Source organism: Rhinoraja longicauda, chromosome 3 (genome assembly GCF_053455715.1).
Source record: "Rhinoraja longicauda isolate Sanriku21f chromosome 3, sRhiLon1.1, whole genome shotgun sequence".
In the NCBI taxonomy this organism is placed as follows: domain Eukaryota; kingdom Metazoa; phylum Chordata; class Chondrichthyes; order Rajiformes; family Arhynchobatidae; genus Rhinoraja; species Rhinoraja longicauda.
Window position 1 is genome coordinate 41,341,050 of NC_135955.1, and position 26,771 is coordinate 41,367,820.

The 26,771-nt window shown below is 40.1% G+C and overlaps 2 protein-coding genes across 3 annotated transcripts in view; one reads left to right on the forward strand and one right to left on the reverse strand.

Annotated features, from left to right (window-relative positions):
• Positions 1-3,878, reverse strand: part of ncbp1 (nuclear cap binding protein subunit 1) — a 52,068-nt gene extending 48,190 nt beyond the window's left edge. The window contains exons 1-2 of the mRNA XM_078396017.1: positions 3,591-3,878; positions 1,811-1,896 (exon numbers count right to left, since the gene is read on the reverse strand). Of these exons, the coding sequence (XP_078252143.1) occupies positions 1,811-1,896; positions 3,591-3,624 (120 nt within the window). The 5' untranslated portion in view covers positions 3,625-3,878. The remainder of the gene's footprint in view (positions 1-1,810; positions 1,897-3,590) is intronic.
• tstd2 (thiosulfate sulfurtransferase like domain containing 2) lies at positions 3,637-25,656 on the forward strand. 2 transcript variants are annotated; one of them, XM_078396021.1, is made up of 9 exons: positions 3,637-4,070; positions 6,175-6,503; positions 8,917-9,025; positions 13,480-13,602; positions 17,220-17,325; positions 17,637-17,752; positions 21,254-21,412; positions 22,411-22,549; positions 24,714-24,942. In XM_078396021.1, the coding sequence occupies exons 1-9, from the start codon at positions 3,774-3,776 to the stop codon at positions 24,812-24,814; spliced, it is 1,479 nt and encodes a 492-aa protein (XP_078252147.1). In that variant the 5' UTR covers positions 3,637-3,773; the 3' UTR covers positions 24,815-24,942. The 2 variants fall into 2 exon arrangements, with proteins under 2 accessions (XP_078252147.1, XP_078252146.1); XM_078396020.1 differs by having other exon boundaries at positions 3,640-4,070; positions 24,707-25,656.
• The last annotated feature ends 1,115 nt before the right edge of the window (positions 25,657-26,771 follow it).

Genomic DNA, 26,771 nt, shown 5'->3' on the forward strand with positions numbered 1-26,771 from the left:
GGGAAGAGTGGGGTTGGGGAGGAGGGAAGATTGGGGGTGGGGGAGAGTGGGATGCAGGCAGGGAGAGTGGGGGTGGGGAGGAGGGCAGGGTGGGGGTGGGGAGAAGGAAAGAATGGGGTGGGGAGAGTGGAGGTGGGGAGGAGGGAAGATTGGGGTGGGGGGAGAGTGGGGTGCGGGCAGGGAGAGTGGGGGTAGGGGAGGGAGGTGGGGGCGAGAGGGGGAAATAGGGGTGGTGGGTACTGACATGGATAGAAAATTGGTTGACAGACAGAAAGCAAAGAGTGGGGATAAATGGGTCCTTTTCAGAATGGCAGGCAGTGACTAGTGGGGTACCGCAAGGCTCGGTGCTGGGACCGCAGCTATTTACAATATACATTAATGACTTGGATGACGGGATTAAAAGTAACATTAGCAAATTTGCAGATGATACAAAGCTGGGTGGTAGTGTGAGCTGTGAGGAAGATGCTATGAGGTTGCAGGGTAACTTGGACAGGTTGCGTGAGTGGGCGGATGCATGGCAGATGCAGTTTACTGTGGATAAGTGTGAGGTTATCCACTTTGGTGGTAAGAATAAGAAAGCAGATTATTAACTGAATGGTGTCAAGTTAGGAAAAGGGGACGTACAACGAGATTTTGGTGTCCTAGTGCATCAGTCACTGAAAGGAAGCGTGCAGGTACAGCATGCAGTGAAGAAAGCCATTGGAATGTTGGTCTTCATAACAAGAGTAGTTGAGTATAGGAGCAAAGAGGTCCTTCTGCAGTTGTATAGGGCCCTAGTGAGACCGCACCTGGAGTACTGTGTGCAGTTTTGTCTCCAAATTTGAGGAAGGATATTCTTGCTATCGAGGGGGTGCAGCGTAGGTTTACTAGGTTAATTCCCAGAATGGCGGGACTGTCGTATGTTGAAAGACTGGAGCGGCTAGGCTTGTATACACTGGAATTTAGAAGAATGAGAGGGGATCTTATCGAAACATATAAGATTATTAAGGGGTTGGACACGTTAGAGGCAGGAAACAGGTTCCCAATGTTGGGGGAGTCCAGAACCAGGGGCCACAGTTTAAGAATAAGAGGTAGGCCATTTAGAACTGAGATGAGGAGAAACTTTTTCAGTCAGAGAGTTGTAAATCTGTGGAATTCGCTGCCTCAGAAGGCAGTGGAGGCCAAGTCTCTGAATGCATTCGAGAGCTAGAGAGAGCTCTTAAGGATATCGGAATCAGGGGGATGGGGAGAAGGCAGGAACGGGATACTGATTGAGAATGATCAGCCATGATCACATTGAATGGTGGTGCTGGCTTGAAGGGCCGAATGGCCTACTCCTGCACCTATTGTCTATTGGAGGGGGAAATGGGGGTGGTGGCAGAGCTGGGGGGCAAGTGGGGGTTGGGGCAGGGGAGGGGCAAATGGGGGTGGGTAGGGGGGATGGAGTGGGTCAGTGGGGGGAGGAGGGGGGGATAAGGGGGATTGAGGGTGCAACAATGCAGGAGAGGCTTTGGGTCCAGGGCTCACTCAATCACACCCTCTCCCCCCTCTACGAGGAATGGGCCCAACGGGTCCACTTGGTCTAGTTTATTATAAAACACACAAAGTAATCACTGAAGATTTTGGCAGTAATAGATGCTCATCATTTAAAGTTTGTGATTGAAGTAGCATGTAAAAAAACAGGTATGTCTGAAAACAAATATACAGTACGTACTCTTAATAAGTAGGTACTTTTGACATTCCTTTCCCATGATTTCAAAGCTTCAGTTTCATTCTATAATAAATATCATTCCAATCATTTGAGATATAAAATTAGTGATATAAACTGTACTTTTTCTCCCACGCGACATATCAAAGACTCCAATCGGTCTTCAATTTCAATTGGTTCAGATGTCCTCCTCCGTTTGTGAGGTGTTCCTGTTGTGAAACAAGAGATCCATCATTAATTCAGTCTGCTCTTTTGATTGATATTTGTGCCAATGTGTAATGTGCAAATTTCAAATTGAGCAATTGCAATGTTTAAATTATAAAAAGGTCATATTCTTCAACTTTCTCTAAAATCCTCTGCAGTACAGAATTTTAGATTTACTTTCTGTGAAGAAATATCAAATTTCAAATCCGATTAATGTAACCCTTATTCGGTTACCGTGACCGTTAGTTCTAGATTTTTCAGGCTGAGGAAATCTCCCCATACCTAGAAACAAAGAACTGCAGATGCAGGTTAATTCACAAAAGGACATGAAGTGCAGGAGTAACTCAGCAGGTCAGGCAACATCCTTGGAGAACATGGATAGGTGATATTTCAGGTCAATACCCTTCTTTGGACTCTACCCTCTCACACCCAGCCTGCTTCACCCCTTGACAGCAAACATGCCATTTTATTAATGTATGGAAATGCAAATTATCCATATAAATCCAGGCATGATAACACAAAGGCCCTAAATAATTTTGAAATTGATGCTATGCTATGCTATGCATAGCTACCAGCCTTATTTGGAAAATTTTACATTAACATAGAGGGACTGACAGGGTTGTGGTGAGATGCATTGTGTATTGAGCATAGCAGAGCAACAGAACCTGAAACAGTGGACTAACCATGATCTCATTGTAAAGCACAAAGTGCTGGTGGAATTCAGTGGGCCAGGAAGCAATATGGAGGGAATGGACAGGCGTTTCCAGGATGAACCCCTCTTCAGACTGACTGCAGTAGGGGGGAAGAAAGCTAGAAAAGAAAAGTGTAGGTAGGACAAAGCCTGGCAAGTGATAGATGCATACAGATGATTGGGTTGGGTTGGGGGGGGAGACATCTGATTAACAGACGGGTGGTGTCAATGACAAAGGCTAGCAGTGAAAAGGAGACAAATGTGTCAAATAAGGAGTTAAGGGGAGTGAAATGTAAAGCTGGAGAGGAGAACATGCATAGAAGGCGACCGAGTAATAATGAAAGACATATTTATGTATCTCTCTAAAATATTTTACTTCCAGTTTTTGAAGTGCAAGTATTAATGCAAAAGTAGTTAAATACTGGAGTCAATTTACACATACGTTTCCACAAACAGCTTTATGATAACGTCCAGATGTTTGAATGGCAAGATAAAGGACTATAAAGTAAAAATAAAAACAATGTGTTGGGACATTCAGCCGGTTGAGCAATGTTTTGTGGAAAGAAAAACAGAATTAACATTTTATGTCAATAACCCAACATCAGATCGGAGGGTTTTAATGACAATAATCCATTTCCTTGTTCAAAGTAGATCCATGGGATCTTTTAAATCAGCTGAGAGACGTTGCCTCGTTTTACATTTTCAATCAAAAGGCGGCAAACACGCTAGTTCAGCGCACCCTCGGCGCTGCTCCGGAGGGGGAGGTGGAGGTGGAGGGACTAACAAGGAGTCCGCGGGAACATCGCCCGGAAACCTGCCAGGGAATGATTGCGGGACGGTCTTCACCCAGGGAGAAGCCTCAGACTCAGTCCATGTATCCGTGCCGTGCCAGCTGAAGAATACAGTCAGCCAAACCGGGCGTCGTCACGGAAACCGGCCGTGAGGCGGCAGCCCCTCGCCTCGCCGCAGTCAGACATCGTGTACTTCGACCGCTCCGCTTTCACCTACCGTCATTATCGTCGCTATGCCGTCTCCTCGACATTTCTGGCCGGCCGCCGGATCAATGGCGAAGGAAACGTGAAGCGCTGACTGATTTAAGCTAATTGTCCACTCGCTACGTCCCTGCGTGTGGAGCGGCCTGTAGCGGCAACGGCGGAGCAGCAGCAGCAGCACGGCGGCTCCCCCCGACTAATGGCCGTCTCCTCTCACAGCCTCTTCCGGAGCACCTGCAACTCCTTCCGGCGCGCCGCCGATGGTTTTCCTCTTGCACTTGCCCGGTGCTCCAGCGGCTGTCGGCACTCCCGCGGCCGTGCTGGTTGCTCGTCTGTCCAGGTTAACCTGGACATGCGGTGCTCGGCCGCTGCTGCCATGGAGACCCTGCCTCAGCCCGGCTGCCTGATGCCAGCGCGCGGCGGCAACGGCAGCGGGAGCCCGAGCCCGCGCGCCTCCCCTCCCAACCGCTCGCACCGAGGGCCGGCCCGCAAACGGGTGAGCGTCTGCCCAGGCCCAAGCTCGTCCACTCAGTAGACCAAAGAGCTAACTAGCTAGATAGCTGCAGGTGGTGGAGGTTTACAGAAACATTGACACAAAGATGTTGGAGTAACTCAACAGTCTGAAGAAGGGTCTCGACCCGAAACGTCACCCATTCCTTCTCTCCAGAGATGCTACCTGTCTCACTGAGTTACGCTAGCATTTTGTGTCAATTCATCTCAGCATTGCATTGCGCTACAATGCTAAGGACTATATTCTGCACTCTATCTTTCCTTCACCCTACTTTTTGTATAGAACTTGGCTCAATTGTATTTATGTGCAGTATAGTATTATCTGATTTGATTAGATTTCAAGCTTTTCATTGTACATAACTACAGATGACAATAATAATCCTACACCAAGCGAGGTTTGGGGGCCATTCAAACGCCCCAATATTCCCATTTAAATGTTTTTACTCATTTTGCCACACTGTCCCTTTCTACTTCATTTGATTTCCTCTAAACGCTTAACTTGAATTTACTTCCATTTCTGAAGTAGGTGTGTTTTTCAAGTATTGGCTGTATGTACTATCTTGATGAAACAAATTGATCTGCTTCACTATTGCCCATTCTTGAAGAAAGTGAAACTGATAATTGCAATTTGAAATAGTTTTTGTTTCATTGTCTTGTATTTACCTGGCACAAATAAGGTTCTGAAACTTCATTGACATGAAACTTTGATTCTGTACCCACAGGTTCTGTCTTTTTTGTATTAATTTAGATTATTGTCATGTGTACTGAAGTACAGTGCATATCTTTTGCTGCATGTTAACCAGTCAGCGGAAAGACAATACATGATTACAGTCGAGCCATTCACAGTGTACATACACAGAAGGGATCAGGTTTAGTACAAGGTAAAGTCTGATCAAAGATCTTCCGTAGTATTCTCAACATATGCAGTGGTTTGCTTTTCAAATACCATTCTGAGTTGAATATAATCTTGGGTCAATCTTAGGTGGAGATAATTAATAAATGTGAAATATATAGTACAGGTATAGAAATACGTATTGGACTAATTGCTGCCTTGCACTGTTTGTCCAGGGAGAATGCAATTTAATTCTGTTCCTTTCAGAAAGTTTCCAAAAGATAACTTGTGCAAAAGATGGATGCAAAGTTTCTTACTGAACTGTTGTCTGGGGTTATTTATGTTATGGTAAAATGTGTACTTATTTAATTTGAAACATAACACATGGTAGGTGTAGCACACTTCAAAATAATAGATGTGTAAGAAACAACTGCAGATGCTGGTTTAAACCGAAGATAGACACAAAAAGCTGGAGTAACTCAGCGGGACAGGCAGCAACTCTGGAGAGAAGGAATGGGTGATGTTTGGAGTCGAGACCCTTCAAATACAATACATAATAAACATTATGTTCATGCATAAAGCTATGATTTTTGTGTATGCCTCTGTCAAATTTCATTTGAATCTGTCGAACCCCTCTGATTTGTCTATGTGATCTAAATTCACCGGAAGTTTGATAAAAGATTGGCTGTTGTTGTAATGAGTTCATCTGATATTTTTTGAAATGTTTTGCATATTGCAATGACATACCTTTCATATTTCTACTGTGCACTAACAAGTGAAAATAGTGCGTGCTCAATAATCTGTTCCTATTTAGAAGATTTTGCATCTTGCTTTGGTGTTGGTCTTTGCAGAGTGCAGTTAAAGAAGCCATTAATTTTCATGATGCATATTAATTCACATGAAAGCCATTGCAGTAATCCATTGCAGGAATGCTTCTGCTGTTACAGAATACTTCTTGAAACCTGATACTTTTGATATTGCGCAAGCAACTTACACAGCTCAAGGGTTATCCCAAATAGGAACCGTTTTTCTTGATATAATTCCTAATAAAATAAATTAATGTGTTTATAATTGCATAAATTATCTGACGTGAAAAGGAGTATTAATTTTTATTTCAAAAATAATGAATAAAATAATCTGCTAACTTAACTGGAAAATGTGTATTGTTCATTTTCTAATTTAGATATGATGTTGCATTAAATATAATTCCATGGTTTATCTTTTGGTAATATCCCTATGTTGACTTTTTTTGTTTTAGGCATTTGCACTTTATATCAAATCAAGACAAGTCTCTAAAATCAGCAATCCAGAATTGGATGAGGAAAATATACATTGGGAATGCTGCGGACAGCAGTTTGATAAAGAAGTGTGCATTCACAAACATGTGGGTAATGAGCATATGTCTGAGGTCCTGCAACAAACTGAGGCAACTTTCAAGTTGTTAGGACAAAATAAATCCAAGCTAACAAGAAAGCAAGATTTCACAGAAAACAAAATTGCATTGTCACAACACACTAAAACAAAGGAAGAATTTGACATATCTACATGGATACCTGATACAAGCCACATTAACTTTGATCTAGCATGGTAAGAATTATATTTGTTATATTTTCTTTTGATGAAATGAAATGATCATGGGAACTTCATCGTTCTTAACTTCTGATTTTCAGATATCCTTTTTTTGGAAAGCCAGTCTCTACACCTTAAACAATGCTGCTGTAAAATTATCTTAAGTTAAAAAGATTGAATCAAAATTTCTAAATTATTTTTTTAATTGAATTAACAACCCGTGTTGGAAATTGTATTTATTTTCCTTATTTGTGGTCCACACATTTAAACTAAACCTATGTTTTCTTATTTAGAATATAAGTAGTACTGTCCAAATTCTTTTAAAATGAGCATTAAAGAATTGGAGGCACAATAGTTGAAGTGAATTTTAAAAATTCACAATTTACATTTATACCAAGCCAATTAATCTGCAAACCTGTACGTCTTTGGAGTGTGGGAGGAAACCGGAGATTTCGGAGAAAACACACGAGGTCACAGGGAAAACGTACAAACTCCGTACAGACATCACTTGTAGTCAGGATCGAACCAGGGTCTCTGGCGCTGCAAGTGCTATAAGACAGCAACTCTACTGCTGTGCCACCGTGCTACCCTAGTTTTGTCTTTCATTTTAGTTTGGAGATATAATGTAGAAACACGTCCTTCAGCCCATGGAATCCAAGCCGACCAGCGATTCCCTGTACACTAGTCCTATCCTACACTTTAGGGACAATTTACAGAAGCCATTTAACCTACAAACTTGCATGTCTTTGGAATGTGGGAGGAAACCAGAGAAAACTTGTGTGGTCACAGGAGAATATACAAACTCCATACCGACAACACCTGTAATCAGGATTGAACCAGGTATCTGGCCCGGTAAGGCAGCAACTTTACCGCTGTGCCATTGTGCTGCCCATTTTAGTTTAATGACCTTTTATCAGAGCTGAAAAAAGTTCACCGGTTATAATGCAGGAAAGATTAAATAGCCAAAGGAACAATACAATGAGAAAGAGGTTGCAATGAGACATCAAGAAACTCAACCAGCCAGATGAATGTGTGAGTGAGAGCAGCAGTATAACCTTTTGATACTGTTGAACTTGATGTAGTATGAAAAATTGGTCAGCATGCACCATAACCCCATTGATTCTCACAGACAAATTGATTATGTTTCCTCCTACTCTACTTTCTTGAAGGACTTCCTCAATTCCACTGGTTTTACTAGCACCATTGAATGCTATCGTGCCACTTGCTGTACTGCTGCATCTATTATTCCACAACTGATTATTCCATGCCTGCCACATGGGTGACTGGGTGCTCAGTAATGGTTGTTTCATTTCCTTTACTTCCCCTGCCTTACCTTCTGCAAACCATGGTTTGATCCTCTTGTCTTTGCCTTCAGCCATTCAAGCCCTCACATTAAACGGGTTACTCAGTTCCCTTGATACTAGCTTTAGTCTGATGTTGCCACCAAACACTTCCATCCCTTCCTTTTTCAGCTGGGAAAGAAGTAAAATTAAAACAGAAAACACTGAAAACACTCAGTGAGTGAGGCATCATCTGTGGGAAGAGAAACCATTAATGTTTCAGCTCCTTAACCCTTCGACAGAAAGGAGTGTTCCCTCTGTGACGCCCTCATGCAGTCCTTTGCTGTCTCCAGTACCCTTTTGCACTTTCCATTTCATCTTTCTGTACAGTCACAGGAGATGCACACGTGTATTTTTACGTCTGCCCTTCCCAACATTCAAGACCTCGAATCCTTTTTTTTTTTAACTGTAAAACAGTAATTTTCTGGTACTTGTACATGCACTTCCAATTTGATAGTGTATTCATTGCTCATGCTGCAATTGCTTCTGACACTGATGCAGTCTTATTAATAGAGTATTAATGTGGTAACTACTTTCAGTCCCTTGATATGATCCATGTCCCTTTAATTTTTCTGTCTCATTAGCACTTAGTTCTTGGCTTCTTATGCTATTCCAGAAATGTGCAAGAAAATTTTAAAGGATAGCAATGTGTTTTAGATAATAGACAATAGGTGCAGGAGTAGGCCATTCGGCCCTTCGAGCCAGCACTGCCATTCACTGATCATGGCTGATCATAAAGATTTATTTATATCTTTGTGGATTTAACAAGGAGTTCAACCTATATTTTCACTTGCAGTCCTCTGAATCTTCCTGTTTCTTTTCTTGACCTATTCTGATTCCTATTTGTAATCATTTAATCCTTTCTATCATGGTCAATTTCTGTTCTTTCCTCACCTCTCCATAATACCAATTTCTATTTTATATCTCCTAACATTTTCTAGTTGTGATGAAAGGTCACCACCTTCAAATGTTTAACGTAGCTCTCCATAGCTATTGCCTGACCTGAATATTCTCATGAATTTCTGTTTTCTTTTTCTCATAATACCATTTTGGTGGCTGAATTTAGCAAGTCTTATTGTGCTTATTCCTAGTGCAGCAGGTGAAGTGCTGTTGTATTATTCCTATTGTGACATTGAGCAGCCCCAGGTGATCTGCATGTGGCAAAAAGCCTTGTGTCGTCAGCTGCATTTTACAGGCAAGGTAAGAGAGAACTATCTTTTATATCCAACCTGTCCGATGTTACCATGTGAATTATGATCTTGTATGGAAAATCAGAAGGAAGGCTGGTTTAAAAAAACTAAGCCTGTGGGATCGAGGATAGAATGGTAAATTGGATCCAAAACTGACTGCAGCTGGAATCAAAGGGTAATGTTTGATGGGTATTTTAATGCCTGGAGGTGACTTGGGCACTGGGTTTCCTTGCATGTAGTACTTGGTACCTTGCTTGTAAACGTTGTGATGATAAAGAAGTTTGTAGATGATAGAAAAGTTTGACGTGGTTTATCAACAAGTAAAACTTTAGACTGGAGGAAGATACAGGTTGCCTGGTGGTTTAGAACGAAAAATAGCAAATGGAATTTCGTCTGCGTGCTCTGGTCTCCTCCCACATCCCAAAGATATGCAGGGGTCGGAAGGTGAATCTTGTGTCAAACATTTCAATCACCTATAAACTTTATTTCCTTTATAGCTCCCCGTGCTTGGGATAAAGTACGAAATGTTGTGGAATGCTGTTAACAGCTGTAAATTACCCCCTGCATGTGGTGAGCAGCAGAGTCTGGTGGAAAATTATTGGGAATGTGGGGAGAAGAAAATGTGCAGGATGACAGTAAAAATGGGTACTTGATAGTTGGTACAAACTCAGTTGGCTGTAGTGTCTCCTGTATCTATGACTAAATGTGAGAGGGTGCATTTGGGAAGCTGCAACGCCACAAGAGAATACACAATAAATGGGAATACACAATGAATGGGAATATACAATAAATGGGAATATTTTGAGTGGTGTCAGGAACAGAGGGATCTTGAATTATATGCACTCAAATCCGAAAAGGTGAAAGGATTGTTCAGTACGGTGGTTAAAACAGCACATGGGTTACTTTACTTCATTGCTTGAGGCACTGAACTATGCACTATATCCAGTTAAAAAGGATACCCCAAATTACCTGCCACAAACTTAGTTTAGTTTATTATTGTCATGTGTACTGAGATGCAGTAAAAATCTTTTTTGTTGTGTGCTATCCAGTCAGCAGAAAGACTAAACGATTACAATCAAGCCAACCATAAGTGTACAGATTTAGGATAAAAAGATAAAGTCCAATTAAAGATAGTCTGAGGGTCTGAATGAGGTAGATGGTAGGTGAGGACCACTCTAGTCGGTGATAGTTGCCTGAGAATGGCTGGGAAGAAACTGTCCCTGTATCTGGAGGTATGCATTTTCACACTTCTGGCCCTCTTGCCTGGTGGGAGAGAGCGGAAGAGGTGTGATCGGGATGAAACATGTCCTCGATTATGCTGGCGGCCTTGCCAAGGCAGAGTGAAGTGTAGATGGAGGCTGTGGAAGGGAGGTTAGTTTACACTAGACCAAGTGGGCCTGTTGGGTCCAAACTTCTGCATTGATGCAGCACCCTCTCCACTCCCCTTCCCCCCCCACCCCCCCTGTCGCGCGACCGTGTACCGTTTTGGCTGTGTCAAGCCCCAAACTAGAAATGCACAAACAGAGTTTCAGTAATAAACAGATGATGGTCTGGGTTGCAATTTCTTGCAATCTTAGATGAAGCTGTTCCCAAACCATGCTGTGATGCTTCCTGATAAAATACTCTCTATGACACATCTATAGAAGTTGGTGAGAGTCGTTTGGGACATGCCAAACTTTCTAAGTCTTCTAAGGAAGTGGTAGCATTGTGCTGCATTCTTGGCCATTGCTTTGACATGTCTCGTCTAGAACAAATTGCTAGTGATGTTTACTCCTAGGAACTTGAAGCTTTCAACCATCTATACTTCAGTGCCGTCAATGAATATCGTGGTATATGCATTGCTTCGCTTCCTGAAGTTGATCACAATCTTATTTGTCTTGCTGACTTTGAGAAAAGTTGTTGTCTTGGTACCAGGTTACGAGGTTCTCAATCTCCTTTCTGTACTATGTATCATCATTATTTGATATCCAGCTGAATACAATGGTGCCATCTACAAACTTGAAAATTCATTTGGATTTGTACTTGGCCTCACAGTTACGGGTGTATAAGGAGTAAAGAAGGGGGCTGAGAACACATCTTTCCGGGGCACCTGTGTTGGGGATTATAGTAAAGGATGATTTGTCACTTATTTTCGCCGATTGTTGTCTGTTGGTTAGAAAGTCGAGGATCCAGTTGCAGAGGTGATTGCTGAATCACAAGTTCCCCGAGTTTGTAGATGTGCTTGGATGGGATAATGGTACTGAATGGAAGTCAGATGTGGTGTCTCTCTTATCCATGTGTTCCAGGAATACTAAGTACAGATACCATAATGCAGGAAAGATGTTAATGCATCAGAGGTTGCAAGGTAGATTTATGTAAGTATTGCCAGGTCTGGAATATTATGGTTTTGAGGAAAGATTAGATAAACTAGGGTTGTTTACTTTTGAGCAAAGCAAGCTAACGCAAGACTTAATTGAAGTGTATAAAATTGAATGGTTGGAAGAGTAAGAAGCAACAATCTATTTTCCTGAGCAGATAAATAAAAAACTCAGTGGGTACAGATTACAATAATTATTAGAAGGATTAAAGGGGGCGATAAGGTGCAGGTGCTTGTAAACCATTACCTGTCAATGTGGTGGCGGCAGAAAAGTTATTGTATTGAACATTATTTCCATGTGTACTTGAAGGGTTATAACCTGCAAGGTTTTGACCTTTTGCAGAAAGGTGGGATTAGGTTGGGTTGCTCTTTTCTGACCAGCATTGATACAATGAGCCAAGTGCTGGGCTTCCTGAGTCAAATTCGCCACGATTCTATATTTAAACAATGTTTCACAGTATCTGGGCTTTTAGGATTGTTAACCCTAACTCTAATTAAGATAAATGTGACATTGAAGTTGGAGTTGCCAACTTTCAGAAACAAACTGAAAGATTGCTTGTTCAAGTGGCACAGCTGGTAGAGCAGCTGCCTCACAAGGCCAGAGACCTGGGTTAGATCCTGACCTTGGGTGCTGTCTGTGTAGAGTTTGCACATTCTATCTGTGACCTTGTGAGTTTTCTGGCTCTTTCCACATCCGGAAGACGTGCGGATTTGTAGGTTAATTGCCCTCTGTAAATCGCCCCTAATGTGTAGGGAGTAGATAGGAAATAGAGATAACATAGAACTAGTGTGAATGAGTGATCGTTGGTCAGCGTTGACTCAGTGGGCCAAAGGGCCTGTTTCAATGCTGTGTCTCTAAACTAAACAAATGGGCCCTCACTCTACTATTTGGATTCATTCATGCTACTCTTAAACAATATATTTTACTTAATATAAATGTTTTATGAATATATTTTCTTTACAGAACTTTACTATTACAAATAGAATTTAAATCCAATTCAAATTTCTATTGTAGGTCATGTAATTTAGGGAATGTTTTTCAATTTCACTTTCTAAAATGCAGCATTAAATATGTATATACAGTTGTAGAATGGAAATAAAGATCCAAGCTTGGAAGGTAAAATGTTTGAATTATACTTGTAACAGAGAGACTGTGCATACAAATAGTTAATCAGAATTGCTAACAAATTGTATGACTGCATTGGCAGGAAGAACCATCACAACATGATTAATATTGTAATATTGTATCTAATCAAATGTTAAGGTGCTTTCACGTTTCTTTTGAGAAAGCTAAAAGAATTTTAGCATAGTAAATAAATGGTATGTTACTGTGGTAAAAGATCGACCATGATCTTGTTGAATGATGGAATAGCTCCAAGGAACAAATGTCCTCTCAGACATTCATTTCTTCTGTCCTCAGCCGCCTACACTGTTTAACCAATGTTCAACTGATTAACAATTTGGCTCAGGTCAATAAAGATATTTTACTGTACAAGTTCTTTATAAATTTTATTTCGTGCTACAGCAACAGAAAGGTAGGTGTATGCTCATTTAAGGCTTTATGTAGAAAGAGAAATGGAAAATAATTCTCTAAATTACTACATGCGAGAAATAAAAAATTGTAATTGAATTTATTTTCAATTTTGTAACTAATGCTGCTGTAAACAGATAAACCTTTAAAGGTACTATTCCAAACAGTTGGTTTATAGGCAATATATTTTATTTAATGTAAAAGTAACTGGAGTAGTATTAGAAAATTTGAGCAAACGATCTCAGTTTGTCTCTGAAAGATAAAAACTTCAACATTACTGCATTGAAATGTCAACCCAAGAACTCCAAGAATGGGATAGACTGTTAGACTGACACTGACAATCAATTAAAGGATTAATTATTTTATCCATAGACATGACTTGGTAGCTAATTGTACTGAAACACATATTTGTTTAGCAGATTTCTACTAGTATTAATTAATAGTATTTATTAGTATTAATGCACTGCTGGTTTTGTCCTAAATTTTGTCAAAGTTCACTTGTCACTCTTACAGAAAGTTAACCACTAGTTTATACTGTGTATTAAATGAGTCATTCAACCATCAACTTTTCTTTTAGGTGCGCATCTCCAAAGAGGGAATTAATGGAACAGTTGGCGGATGCAAAATGGCAACTGAGCTGTATATTCAAACTATGCTTTCCCATCCACTCTTTCAAAATATGAGCATAGAGGACTTTAAGGTAAAATGAGAAACTGGTTCTTCCCCACGTTAAAAAATAATCCATTGTAAATTTAACAAACATTTCATTTTATCCTTAGTTATGGAAATTTTGTTTTAAAAATAAGTTTTTCACATATCCTTATGTGATCTCTTGTGCAACGGCTTTTGACAACATTTTATTTTCAAGTATTTTTAGTATATGATTAAACACTCGTTATAGCATCAAAGAAGCACAAGTAGAGAGTTTAGTATATAGCTGTGGAGTGCTGGTCTTCACTGTCTGTACCTTAAGGAACAGGTTCCCATGATCCGTCTAGACTCGTCTTTTAATATATTAATATAAAATCTCTATCTCTAAACTAAATAATACCACCAAAGAACAAAAAGTGCTGGAATAACTCAGCGGGCCAGGCAGCATCTCTGGAGAACATGGATAGGTGACGTTTTGGGTCGAAACCCTTCTTCAAACAATGCCAGTTTCTTTCATTGTATCTTCAAAGTTAGAAAATATGTCTTGCACCCAATTCTAGGTAAATAATATAGATTTTATTTTTAAGAGATCTGGCCTTAACCTGAAGTTATCTGATTTTATATTAATATATTAAAAGGCGAGGAGTCTGGACAGATCATAGGAAGCTGTTCCATGAGGTGGAGATGGTAATTTGTCTGGCCCCTTCTCTCTTCCTGCTTTTTTTTTCCTTCCCCCAGCCCCCCCCATCCCAATGAAATTAGTCTGAAGAAGGGTCCCAACCCTAAACGTCGACTGTCCATTGTCACCAGAGAATCTGCCTGACCTGAGTTATTCCAGCATTTTGTGTCTATCTTTGGCCCGAACACCAATCCCTGCTGATCACCTCTATTCACCTTGTTCCTGTTGAAGACGCAACAATTTGTCACAAACCTCTGTTGTACATCCATGCAATTATTGTCCGTTTTATTCCATGTTCTTCAACTTTGGTTATAGCACCTTTTTAAAGGCCTTTATGCTACATTTACAACATTACTCTCATAAGTTCCATTCATTACCTCAACGAAAATTCATTTAATGTTAGTTAAACATAATTCACCTGTAACAAATCTGTGCTGGCTTGCTTTAAGTAATCCATTTTACTTTGTGCAACTGCTGATCCTGTTTGGGATCAATGTTTCTCAAACCTTTCACATTGCCTCGATTTAAAGTGACTGGGCTGCTCCTTACTGCCTTTTTTGAACAAGGGGGACATTATCACCATTCTCCAGTGCACTAGCAGTTCTTTGGCACTACACCATATTCAAAGATAACGAAAAAATGATGTTTGACGTCTCCACATTTTCTTATGCAACTCTCTCTGAATTTTATGACTGAAATCAGAAACTGCTCATTGCTTTTCCCCCAAAATAGTTAAAGGTGAGCAATAAGCTCAGTTTTTTTAATGGACAATTGGATTAAAGTACATATCAGATATGATATAATAGAATGGCAAAGTAAACTCAAGTAATCAAGAACCTTGCTCCTATGTTCATGTACTCAGAGATTCAGTGAGTGCTTTTAGAGTGTCATTAATTGAAAATGGATAAAAAAGTGTATTATGCTAAGGAACTTTATGATAGACTATATAGACAATAAGCTGACCTTGAACTCTTGAAATAAATTTGCCCCAACTGCATGCCTAGTCTTCTGTCAAATGGAGGACTACAGATACCTTATTCTAAGGCAAACTGGATCTACGACAAGTCTGAATGAATGAATAAGTTTATTGGCCAAATACGTACACATACAAGGAATGTACCTTGGTGTTCTGCTCGCAAGTAACAACACGAACATACAGTAAACAATTAAGAATAAAGCTTAAAACATTAAGAATACAACATTACGGTTTAAACATGCGAGTGAAATAAACCAGAGCAAAAAGAGTCTGGAAATATTTTATGCTGGATACAAGTCATAAAGGGGCTTAACTAACAAGGCAAGATGATAGGTTTTTTAAACAAGACTTTAATTAATTAGGACAATAGTAAAATTGTTAGAAGGGAAATGTTTAGACATGGAGAAAAAAAAGGTTATGCAATCTGTACAAGGAGATTCCACAGCAATAAAGCATCCATAGTCTTTCAGGCATTTTATGTGGCCTCCCGCAAAGGGAAGATTCTTTAGAACATTCTGAAGGGGAGGTTGAGCAGCCAGAAACTGTTGTGCACATTGTCACAAATGACATTGGAAAAAGGATGAGGTCCTGCAGAGTGAATGTAGGGAATTAGGCAAAAATTAAAAAAAGCAGGACCTCAAAGGTAATGATCTCTGGATTACTCCAGGTGCTAAGTGCTAGTGAGGGTAGAAATAGGAAGATAGGATGAATGTGTGGTTGAGGAGTTGGTTCGGGGGCCAGGGATTGGAATCTCTTCTGGGACGTCGGTAGAGCTGTACAAGAGGGGTGAGTTGCACTAGAACTGGAGGAACACCGATATCCTGGAGGAACACCGATATCCTGGAGGTCGGGTTTGCTAATATACTGGAGGGTTTAAACTAGATTGTCAGGGAGATTGAGATCCAATACAGTAGTGAGGCAGGTGGGAACCTGGAAGTCGATGCAGAAAGCAATGACTAAGTTCTGTAGACAGGAACATGGCAGTGGGGAAAGATGGTTGGATTAAACTGCATTTATTTAAGTGTTCCAGATTCTAATGTCACAAAAGTTCTTGATATCATCAATGAGTGACAAAAGCGTAATGGGCATTTCCCAATATCTATATCTCATGTTCTCTGTAGAATTTTAAGGGAATAATATATAACTTCTACAACCTTTAGGATAGTGGTTGAGAGAGGAGTCACACATGAAAATGTTCTCAACAAAGATTTTGACGCATCTTGTATTTACAACCTGTATGTTCCATGTGATTTGTATTGGTGATTACCCAAAAATCGTTATGGAAATGAAGTATCTTTGTCACGCCCAACGAGTTCTACCAGAATGCTAAATGAAACCAATTCAGAATAAATACAATAAACCCTTGTTTTAATGACCCTCTCTGTAACAGATTTGGGATATAGTGGACTGATCTACCAACTGCTACCCACGCCACCGTCAGCTTGCGTCGCTTGCAGCGCCAACTGCCCGCGCAATTCCCGGCACGTCCTACCTTTCCCACCGCTTTTAGCATCGGCTGCCTACGCCACCCCCAGCTCACGCTGTCTCCCCCGCTGGTTGCCTGCGCCACTCCCAGCTCGTGCCAGCAGGTCAGGGCCGTCAATTCACCTGGTTGCTGATCAACTCTAGCATCCATGGAAGACTCCAGTGTCCATTTCATTTTTCAGATCATTTTTCCATGAGAGAGATGGTCCATGTGTTTACTCAATTCTTTTTTAAATTATTATTGAATTTACTTCCTTGTGAGTACATAACACGTGTTGGGACCATGACACTTAAAAGTCACTGCCCCTTCATTCCCAACAGTTTTGGATTAGATACCACATGTACAACACAGATTATGTTGCAATCCATGGTTCAGATTAATTTCTTGAAATATGTTCTTCATACTAACATTTTGTGGTGTGTGACATTTTAATTGGTTGTGGTCAACCTGAAGTGCATTGATATGCATAATTATTCACATCTGAGAGCTACACAACAATTCATACATTAAATATTTGTGGTTAAGCGGAGTGCTGGAGGAGCCCACTGTTTTCAAGATCTGCGAGTTGGAGTTTTTAAAGAGGTTGTTCCCATGGGAGTGGATCCTGAAGAGATCTCTTATAAAGATGCAGGTAAGCAAAAGAACATTGAGTGCTGGGTATGAGTTCATTAAAGTAACTAAAATCATGTTCTTTACTGTTTATGTACAAGTTGTAATCTATTGTTGACTGAATTTTTTAAAAATAGCATTTTGGATTCCACTTTAGTTTGTATTGGACAGGGTCTTGATTAAATCAGAGTTTTATTTCGCTGAAGCTTGTTTGGTATTTTACCAACCCGGAGTAATTGAAAGCACATTTGGCTGAATGAATTTGTGGTAATGTGCGTGTGACTACTGTACTATTTAATTTGTTTTTTGTTCATTTTACATATGTTTTTGTAGGAATTCATTTAACTCCAGAGGAATTTCACAAAAAAGTGGAAGCATTGTCCAACAGTGCCCAAGTTCAACAGGACACCATTTTGCTAGATTGCCGGAACTTCTACGAGAGTAAAATAGTGAGTATTTATTCTGATGATTTTGCTTTTGCAATCAGTTATTGAGTTTGAAATCTGATGTTTTTTCTTGTATTGGGTAACACAATGAGTGGCTCGATCAGATATCTTCAAATATTTGCAAACCATAAGACATGGTGCTGCAAGCAGTGAAAAATTTCCATGGAATTCTGATGCTGGTATTCCATATTTCTTTAGTACTTATAGCTAAGGAACAGTTGTTTTGTTCCCAGCATGGCTCAAGCACATGTCTACTCTAACCATAGTTTGTTCTAGATGACTTAAATTTTTTTCAGCCTAGTTTGGAAAAGTGACCTGAACAATGAAATGTCATTTAACTTTCAGCAATGGTTCATTTGGTGCAATCGTTATGCAATTGTTCTAAATTTAGGAGAGGGCCCACATTCATGTTCTGTTCTCTGACTTCGTTGACCGCAAATAAGAGGATGCAGATATTGTAGATGGATTTGATGAGGATGGTTAGTTAATGTGATCTCCTACTTGAAAATGTGCTTCTGTGAGGAAAAGGAAATGAAAGCTGCACATTATTGGTAATAGTATCACAGTGAAGCGCCAACAATCAACTGGTGTGCAGAGTTGGATGAGGAATATATATTTAAGCAATATGCAAATGATAGAAGCAATGAAATTGTACTCCAAAGGACACAACTGCTCAATGAGGAAACTTAACATATGATCTGGCACATCACTGGAGAATGATTTAAAAACTAATCAAGACATACAACACAGAAACATGCCATTTAGCCCACTTAACCTGTGCTGACAATCAGCAATCCATTCTACACTGATCATACACTAATGCCATTTTAAAAATTCTCCCTGCATTCTCATCGATTCTTCCCAGATTCTACCACTCATCTACAAGCCAGGGGCAGTTTACAGAAGCCAATTAACCTGCCAACCTGCACATATTTGGGATTTTGGAGGAAACTTGCACCCTCACAGAATGTGCAAATTCCACACCGACAGCATCTGATGTCAATTTTCTGATGTGTGGCATTGTGCAGTTTTAGTGGAGTTGTACGGAATACTTGTTTCACCATAGGATTCAAGTAGTTATTAAACTAAAGCGGGTTAAAATAATTAGGAGCTGTGTTAAAATTTATCGAACCAATACTTGCCGGTTCAATTGTATGACACCTTTCACCTACACTTTTCATCAGGGTAATATTGTACAAACTAATATGATGAGTCAAGTTTGTAAAGCCTTTACAGGAGACCTGTGACACTCTACAGGGCTGTTTTGAGGTCACAGACTGGGAAGCACTCTGTAGTCCCCATGGAGAGGACATTGATGGACTCACGGACTGTGTTACCAGTTACATAAAGTTCTGTGTGGACGATGTTGTCTCTGAGGAGATTCTACACTGTTTCCCCAACAACAAGCCCAGGGTCACCAGTGACATGAAGGCCCTTCTCAACCAGAAGAAGAGGGCCTTCAGGAATGGTGACAGGGAGGAGATGGGTGTAGAAAGATCTGAAATTGAGACTAAGACAGAACAAGGACAACTACAGGAGGAAGCTGGAGCTGAAACCTCAGCAGAACAACATGAAGGATGTGTGGAGTGGTATGAAGAGCATTGCAGGCTACAAGATGACCAGTGGCCTGGGGAGGGAAAGCAATTGGGAGAATAAAGTAGAAATGACTGGTAAAAGAGTGAATTAAAGTTAAAACCGGAACAGGGGGAAGGATTAGATTAAGAAAGAGAAATGGAAAGGAAAAGTAAGATCAAATTTAGAATCTTCAAAATATGGAATTTATCTTGAAAGACTAGCCAGAAAGGTTTGTAAAGGGCCTGTCCCAGTTATGCGATTTTTAAGGCGGCTGTCAAAGTCATAGCAGATCGCCAAAATTTTCTTTTACCCTGCGACAATGACCACGCCAATGCCGAGTCAGGTCGATACAAGTTACTTTTTTTGTGAAACTAGCACCTGGCTAAGAGATTACACCGTCTTCGGAAACATCGCGAAATTCCCACGCTTACCTGACCGTCAAACTGTCGCCGCCAATCTACCTGTCAAATGTCCTGACGGTAAATAAATTGATTAAACAAAACTATCTTCTGGTATCTTCAAATGCCTTTTCTTAATTTAATATTACGTGTTTCTAAATGCATCTGCGACAACCTTGCAAACCTGGGGACAGCATGCAACAGTGCCCGCAATACGCTACGATACCTGGCGACAAGCCAGCTGTCGCTGAGAAATTTCTATCTGGAAATATTTTCCGCGACACGCCGAGATCCGCTACGATTCATTGAAGACTCATGATCATGCCCGTGACACCCCGGCGAATGTTCGGCGACAGCCTAGTCGCCGGCAGTCGCCTTAAAATCGCCTAAGTGGGACAGGCCCTTTGACATAATTATCAGATTGTAAAATAATGTTTTGCTTTTAAGTTCGAAGTCTGACTTACTGTGGCATATTTAAATAAACGGGGACTGAATACTGTTGCAATTGGAGATCATTTCTGTTTTTAAATACTGGGACACCCAAGTGATTCTAGACACTAAATTTTTTTAATTGAATTTCTGTCACAGAAAAGAGGAAGGCTTTCGTTTCTTTCACATTCTCAGGATAACACTTGTCACTTTTCACAACTGTTGAAACAATAAGCAACTTTAAACTACAGGTGAACCCTGTGTTAAAGCCATTCAGTTTATAGAAATTTGAGCTCTTAAAAATCGCATCACGTTCCAAAAAGTTAAAATACAGAATAATATACACTCTCACAGAATTTGGGGGAGTAAATAAAACTTGTGCTTCTTGATGCATGCACAGTTGATGTGGTTTTGCGTAAAAGAAAATCATGATTCGGACCATTTACCAGGAACATACATCCACCAATTTCTCTCCCGCCCCCCCACCTCCTCATACCACCACCACATAATGTGGGAATCACCTGTATGTAAAGCCATGTAAGTTGATGGTCATTTTAACTAAGGAACTAAATGCAGGAGAACTCTTTGGTTTTCTTCAAGTGAGACTAGTCTATTTAAATCCATATTGAACGGGTAGACGAGACCGTAATTTAATGTGTCAATGGATAGAATACAGTACTGACAATGTGTCACTTCATCTGCAACCAATTGTCAACCAATGTTTAGCCAAAGGAGGCGACTTGAATGCAATCTCGGATATGAAAGTGCTTTCAACTGGCCAAAGTTTACTGATGATCTGGTTTGGTTGAACCTGGTTTTGGTAGGACCAGCGCATTCAGCTTCATGAAACAGGCCACAAATATGAAGTGTGTGCGTAATGTGCATATGCCTTCAAGATTAGGATAATTAATCAAAATTGCTGTCACTGTACCGTGAACATATCGTATCCCAAGTATTGATTGATGTACCAAATACAGTATTGAATTTTTTTAAAATTGGACCATTTTAATGTTTAATGCTTTCTATTGAAAAATGAGAGAATGTACTTGTCTTGTAATTCTTGTACTCGTTTCAAGATTGCTGAACTATAGTTTGTGTCCAGGGAAATTTTCAACACTGTCTTGCTCCCAATATCCGGAAATTCAGCTACTTTCCAGATTACATTGATACAAATTTGGAATGCTTTAAGGGAAAACAAGTCCTTATGTACTGCACAGGAGGAATCCGCTGTGAACGAGGCTCAGCCTATCTGAGGTCAAAGGTGAGATACTTAGAGGAACATAAAGCCTGTTTGATTAATTTTATTGCCGACTGTCAAAATGCAAAAAATATCCTATTGATGCAAAATTAAATTATTGAAGTCCAGAGGACTCACAAATTTTATCTATTAATAAAAAATCTAAAGTACTCCCATGGCAATTAGTAGCATGTAATTAGTGGCGTATATTTTCAGTGCTCCACTCTGAATAATTTTATGACGCTCGTCATTTAAACTGTTAATATAGTTAATGCATAATTGTCATTTATTGGAAAATGTAATTAAGACTGTAAATAATTTCCCAGTATTGGTAGCAACATCACCTAGTGGTCACCCCCAAGAACAACACCAGTCAATTGTAGTGCAAACCTTAGGGATTGTAACATCTAGTCCTACTAATCAATCTAAATAGTCCAGCCATGGATAATGTTCTTACTATTTAAATGCTGTTGGCTTATTTAATACAAAGCAACTAGATCGCAAAAGCAAATTATTGGACGCTCTCTAGATTATGGCCTGTGGATTTTGAGCTGTTTATCCAAGGTTATAATCCAACCTATGAAAGTGAAGCAGCTGACATCTATTTTCTAAGTTGCAATTTAAGTCCTGGGTTACTTATGTTCCGAGTTACAATGACCTGTTGATGTAGAAAGGGTTATTTTTCATGTGTTTGCTATATTAGTAAGACATGGGATTTAGAATTCTCAAACCCATATCATGAATATTGCATTCAGAGAAGCGACTGCTGTATTCCTGGTCATATGACCAACTCTTTTGGGATGTCTCTTTTATGGTGAAGGAGTTTGCATTTTGCAATCTTGCAAAAATGATGAAGGAATTTTCATCTTGTAAGGTATATGACCTTACAGCATTTTCCAAATCAGTCCACAACCAACAAAACCTCAAACATTCTTGCTTTGAAACACATCCTCTACTAATATTTAACATTGATTATATCTTCATTTAATTTGTTTGAATACTGTATCGTGCTTGCATTTCAGGATGTATGTAAGGAAGTTTACCAACTCAAAGGTGGAATTCACAAATATCTTGAACAATTCCCAAGCGGATTTTACAAAGGAAAACTGTTTGTGTTTGACAATCGCTATGCCATTTCTGTAAACGATGACATAATTTCAGGTGTGTATCCTTCGAGCAGTTAATAGTGAATGGATTGTTTTATCTTTGACTTTACGGGAATACGGAACAAAGAGCCACTGTGATAAATTAGAGAAATCACTTTCGCTACGCACAGGGAAGTGAAAAATTAGAACTTGTCCCCAAAAGGCAAGAATATTAGATTGTTGAAAGTAATCCAGATTTTCTGGATAAGGATAGCAATAGAGATGTGAACATGTCTAAAAAATAGTGGAATGTCATATGACTTGCGAGCATACACCCGTTTTATTTGGTTGCCATATTGAATCTGAATATTGTTTTGACTATTAAGCCTCCCTCCTTTCTAAGAAAATAAATGAGAAGATTCAGTTGTTCATAAATGTTGCCTTATGCTCACTGGCATACAATGTGTTTTTGGCACATTGTGTGTTTACTTTTGCAGACTTATAGAGCAGTCATTTCTTGTATTCACAGGGCTGATTATCAGCATTGAAAATAATATTAATTTAAATTAAAACTTGCTAACTGAAAATTACTCGTCTCGCTAACTTCACTTGCAGACCCCCCAACCCTTCCGAATTTGGCGGAAAGTTTCCACTTTCTTCATTTCCGCCATTCTGATTTCGCTTCACATTTTTCCGCAAAAAACACGTGCCTCGCCCCGCCCCGCCCCTCCCGCTGGCCCGGCCTTGCCACTGTACTCGCCTCGGCTCCCCACTAGCCTGACCTGGCCTCGCTGCAAGTCTGGTCTCGCTTCGCCGCTGGCCCGGCCTTGCCGCTAGCCTTGCCTCACCTCGCCACTGGCCCGGCTTCACCTCGCCGCTGGCCCGGCCTCGCCTCGGGCCGCTGGCCCCCCCCCCCCCCTCCTCACGCTGCTGGCCTGGCCTCGCCTCGCGCCGCCGCTGGCCTGGCCTCGCCTCGCCTATATTTTTCATGTCACTTTTGGTTCTTTTGTCAGTTGCTGTTATGGTCCCTAGTTGTTGATCTCTCTGCCAATGGGAAATTTTCTCACTACACTGTCTTTATCCTTCATGACTAAGTAGTTTGATTTGATTAGATCTCCTTGAAGCTTCCTCTATTCCAAAGAGAACAAGCAAATCTTTTCCAATTTATTCAAAAATCTCTCGTGTTTTGAATAATCTAATAAATCTCATCTTCCTCCTCAACATTCACTTTTTTTCTATAAGTATGGGACTTAGGAGACACCTTTCCAGCGGTGGCCAATGCAGTGTTTAATAAAGGTTCATCATGCCTTCTGTATTCTTGTAATTTATTTCTCTGAAGCTCAAGGTCCTAGGTGATTTTAAACAGATTTCTCAAACTGGCCTGTCACTTTCACCAGACTATACACACAGAGCCCCAAATTTCTCCATTTGTTGTGCCTTACGGTTACTTGCCTGTTTCCATTCTTCCTATAAAAATATACCACACCACATTTCTCAGCATGAAATTGAATCTGTCACCCAATCACCTATTGCACAGGCCTGACAATATCGCCTTGAACTCCACTGTACACTTTTCTCCAATATGAGATGGTACTCAGCGATCAGACAGCATGTGTGGAGGGAAATGGATAGTTGACATTTCGGTTTGGGATCCTTCTTCGAGACTTAATTTCCTTTCATAGATGCTGCCTGATCGGCACAGTGTCTAGCAGCCTGTTTTTTTTTGCTCAAGTTTCCATTATCTGCAGTCTCTTATGTCTCCTCTGTATCCTGTTAATTAGCCAATTTTGTGTCCATGCTGCTAGGTCACTTTTATTCCATGGCTCCAGTCTTGATGATAAACCTATTGTGAGGTATTTTATCAAATACCTTTTGGAAGTCAAACAACTGGCTCTCCCCCCTAAAAAAACCTGTTGTTAGTAAAACCCAATTTGTCTTTAACACGTCCCCACTGGCTTTTTCTAATCAAATGACACTTCTCCTTGCAATATTCCACATGGACACTTAATTGGAACAAAATTCCCATTGTCCTCTGGGACTTGCACAACCTCCTTCAACATTACTTTCCATGTTCTTCAATCTGTCTCATGACCTTTAATAATTAAGGTATCCAAATGCTGTGTCACTGACTTCAGCAATTGATTACTTATAATAAGAGTGTTGTCACTGTTCAAATTATTTTGTCTTTGTGCTCCAACGCTAATGAAACTAATCCAATGTTTCTCCTTTCCAGAGTGCAGATATTGTCGTGCCCCTTGGGATGAATACAAACTCTGCAGTACTGCTTCTTGCTGTCAGCTTGTTTTGTCCTGTCTTCTCTGTAGAGAAAAAGGCTTTGTAGCCTGTTGCGCTGTGTGCCAAGAAAAAGGAAAGGCATCATCTGAAACTCCATCACAACCTTTGAGAAAAGAACAATGCGAATGTACTGAGAAACGGGTGCGCATCCCTGTTGTACTTCCACATTAGATCATTTGTTTAAGCTATCCAACATCTCAAAACCGACTGGGAATAAATCAGATTTTTTTTTTGAAAGGGTTTTGAATTACTGCAGAAACTTGCACAAGTTCAGAATGTTCCAAATTTCTCAATAGCCAATTAAGTTCTTTTGACATTTAATTATCTGCAAAGTTCTTTTCATATTTAATTGCCCGCACTGTAACACTGTTTGGGGCGGCACGGTGGCGCAGCGGTAGAGTTACTGCCTTACAGCGAATGCAGCCCCGGAGACCCGGGTTCGATCCTGACTAAGGGTGCTGTCTGTACGGAGTTTGTACGTTCTCCCCGTGACCGCGAGGGTTTTCTCCGAGATCTTCGGTTTCCTCCCACACTCCAAAGACGTACAGGTTTGTAGGTTAATTGGCTTGGTAAATGTAAAAAATTGTCCCTAGTGTGTGTAGGATAGTGTTAGGGTGCGGGGATCGCTGGGCGGCACAGACCCGGTGGGCCGAAAGGGCCTGTTTCCGCGCTGTATCTCTAAACAAAACTGGGAAAACTACAACTAAAATGAATCCAGCAAGATCCCACATTCAATAAAGAGATAAATAACTAGAACATATGTTTTAAAGATATGTTTAAGTATAATTACACAAAATAAGTATGTTTTATGCTAATCCTTTAAAAGGCCTTATTAAAACCTATTAATGTAGGCTTTATCAGCGTGCTATTTAAGATTTCAGTTTTCTATGATCATATTTTAATTAAAATGCATTCAAATCATTAACATTTTCTGTTTTTATATTCTTTATATTTTGAATTGCCTGTGTATTCTGCATTACTCTGGTGAATTGAGATTTTGATTTTGCCTGTATTAATTATCCAAAATTCTATAGATAAATCAATTTATTTCCCATGACTTGGCTCCAAATATCTATTTGCTTCTCCCATGAAAAATTCAGCAGTCTAGCAGGTATCAGGTTTTTCATAAATTATGATTCACATGTGCTTACTTCAGGTCATTCTGAAATGTTGTTATAGAGACAATCCAAATCTACTACAAATAACAGATGTACAAATCTTTATGATAACTGTTATAAAATCTGTTTGTTCCTTTTCCAAAATTTCCTGGTGTTCGAAAAGAAATGGCATAATTGTGGAACGGAGTGTTCTGCAAACTGCAATATTTCATTGTGTGCACTTTAAATAGTTGAATTACACAATTTCCTTTTTGAAGAATTAATTTTAAAATTCCAAATTCACATTGACAAACCCTTTTTACATCGAAACCAACTATTCAGGCTTTAGAATTTTATCCTCGGGACCTAGAAGTATGCCTTTGAAATTGGAGGGTAGCTTTTCATTGATATTAAAAAAAATCGATTTAACTTTCTTGTTAGAATATTACTTTTCACAGTAGGAAAGTGAAGCTAATGTGGAACGAAAGTGATTTTGAGTGGAAACCTTGGAGTCCTATCAAAGCAACTTCCTTCACAACCTCTACACATGCACAAGCAGGTGCAGTTCACAAGAATAATCACTTGAGAGGATAACTACCAAGGTAGATGATTCCTAGTTAAAATTGTCAGTTCATTTGGCTTGTTACTGATCCAGGAATTCTGAAAAGTGGTAAGTTTTCAACGAAAGGAAGAAACACGGAAAATACTTTTTTTAATTCAAAAACTTTTAGTCATGCATGTCTGGCTGTTGAAATTGCTTGCAGGATGTGGGAGGTCAAGGACACTGCTGGTGCCTCTGACTGGTACAAGTGTAACTAGTGTATCCAGGTGCAGCTACTGAAGGACCGTGTTGGGGAACTGGAGAAGCAAGTGGATGACCTCAGGTTCGTCCGAGAAACTGAATCG

What these genes read in the sequence shown, in the direction of transcription:
- tstd2 (XM_078396020.1), top strand. Translation starts at nt 3,774, where the DNA reads ATGGCCGTCTCCTCTCACAGCCTCTTCCGGAGCACCTGCAACTCCTTC. An exon ending in AGCTGCATTTTACAGGCAAG is followed by an intron (nt 9,026 to 13,479) that starts GTAAGAGAGAAC and finishes CTTTTCTTTTAG; the next exon opens with GTGCGCATCTCCAAAGAGGG. An exon ending in GATCTCTTATAAAGATGCAG is followed by an intron (nt 17,326 to 17,636) that starts GTAAGCAAAAGA and finishes ATGTTTTTGTAG; the next exon opens with GAATTCATTTAACTCCAGAG.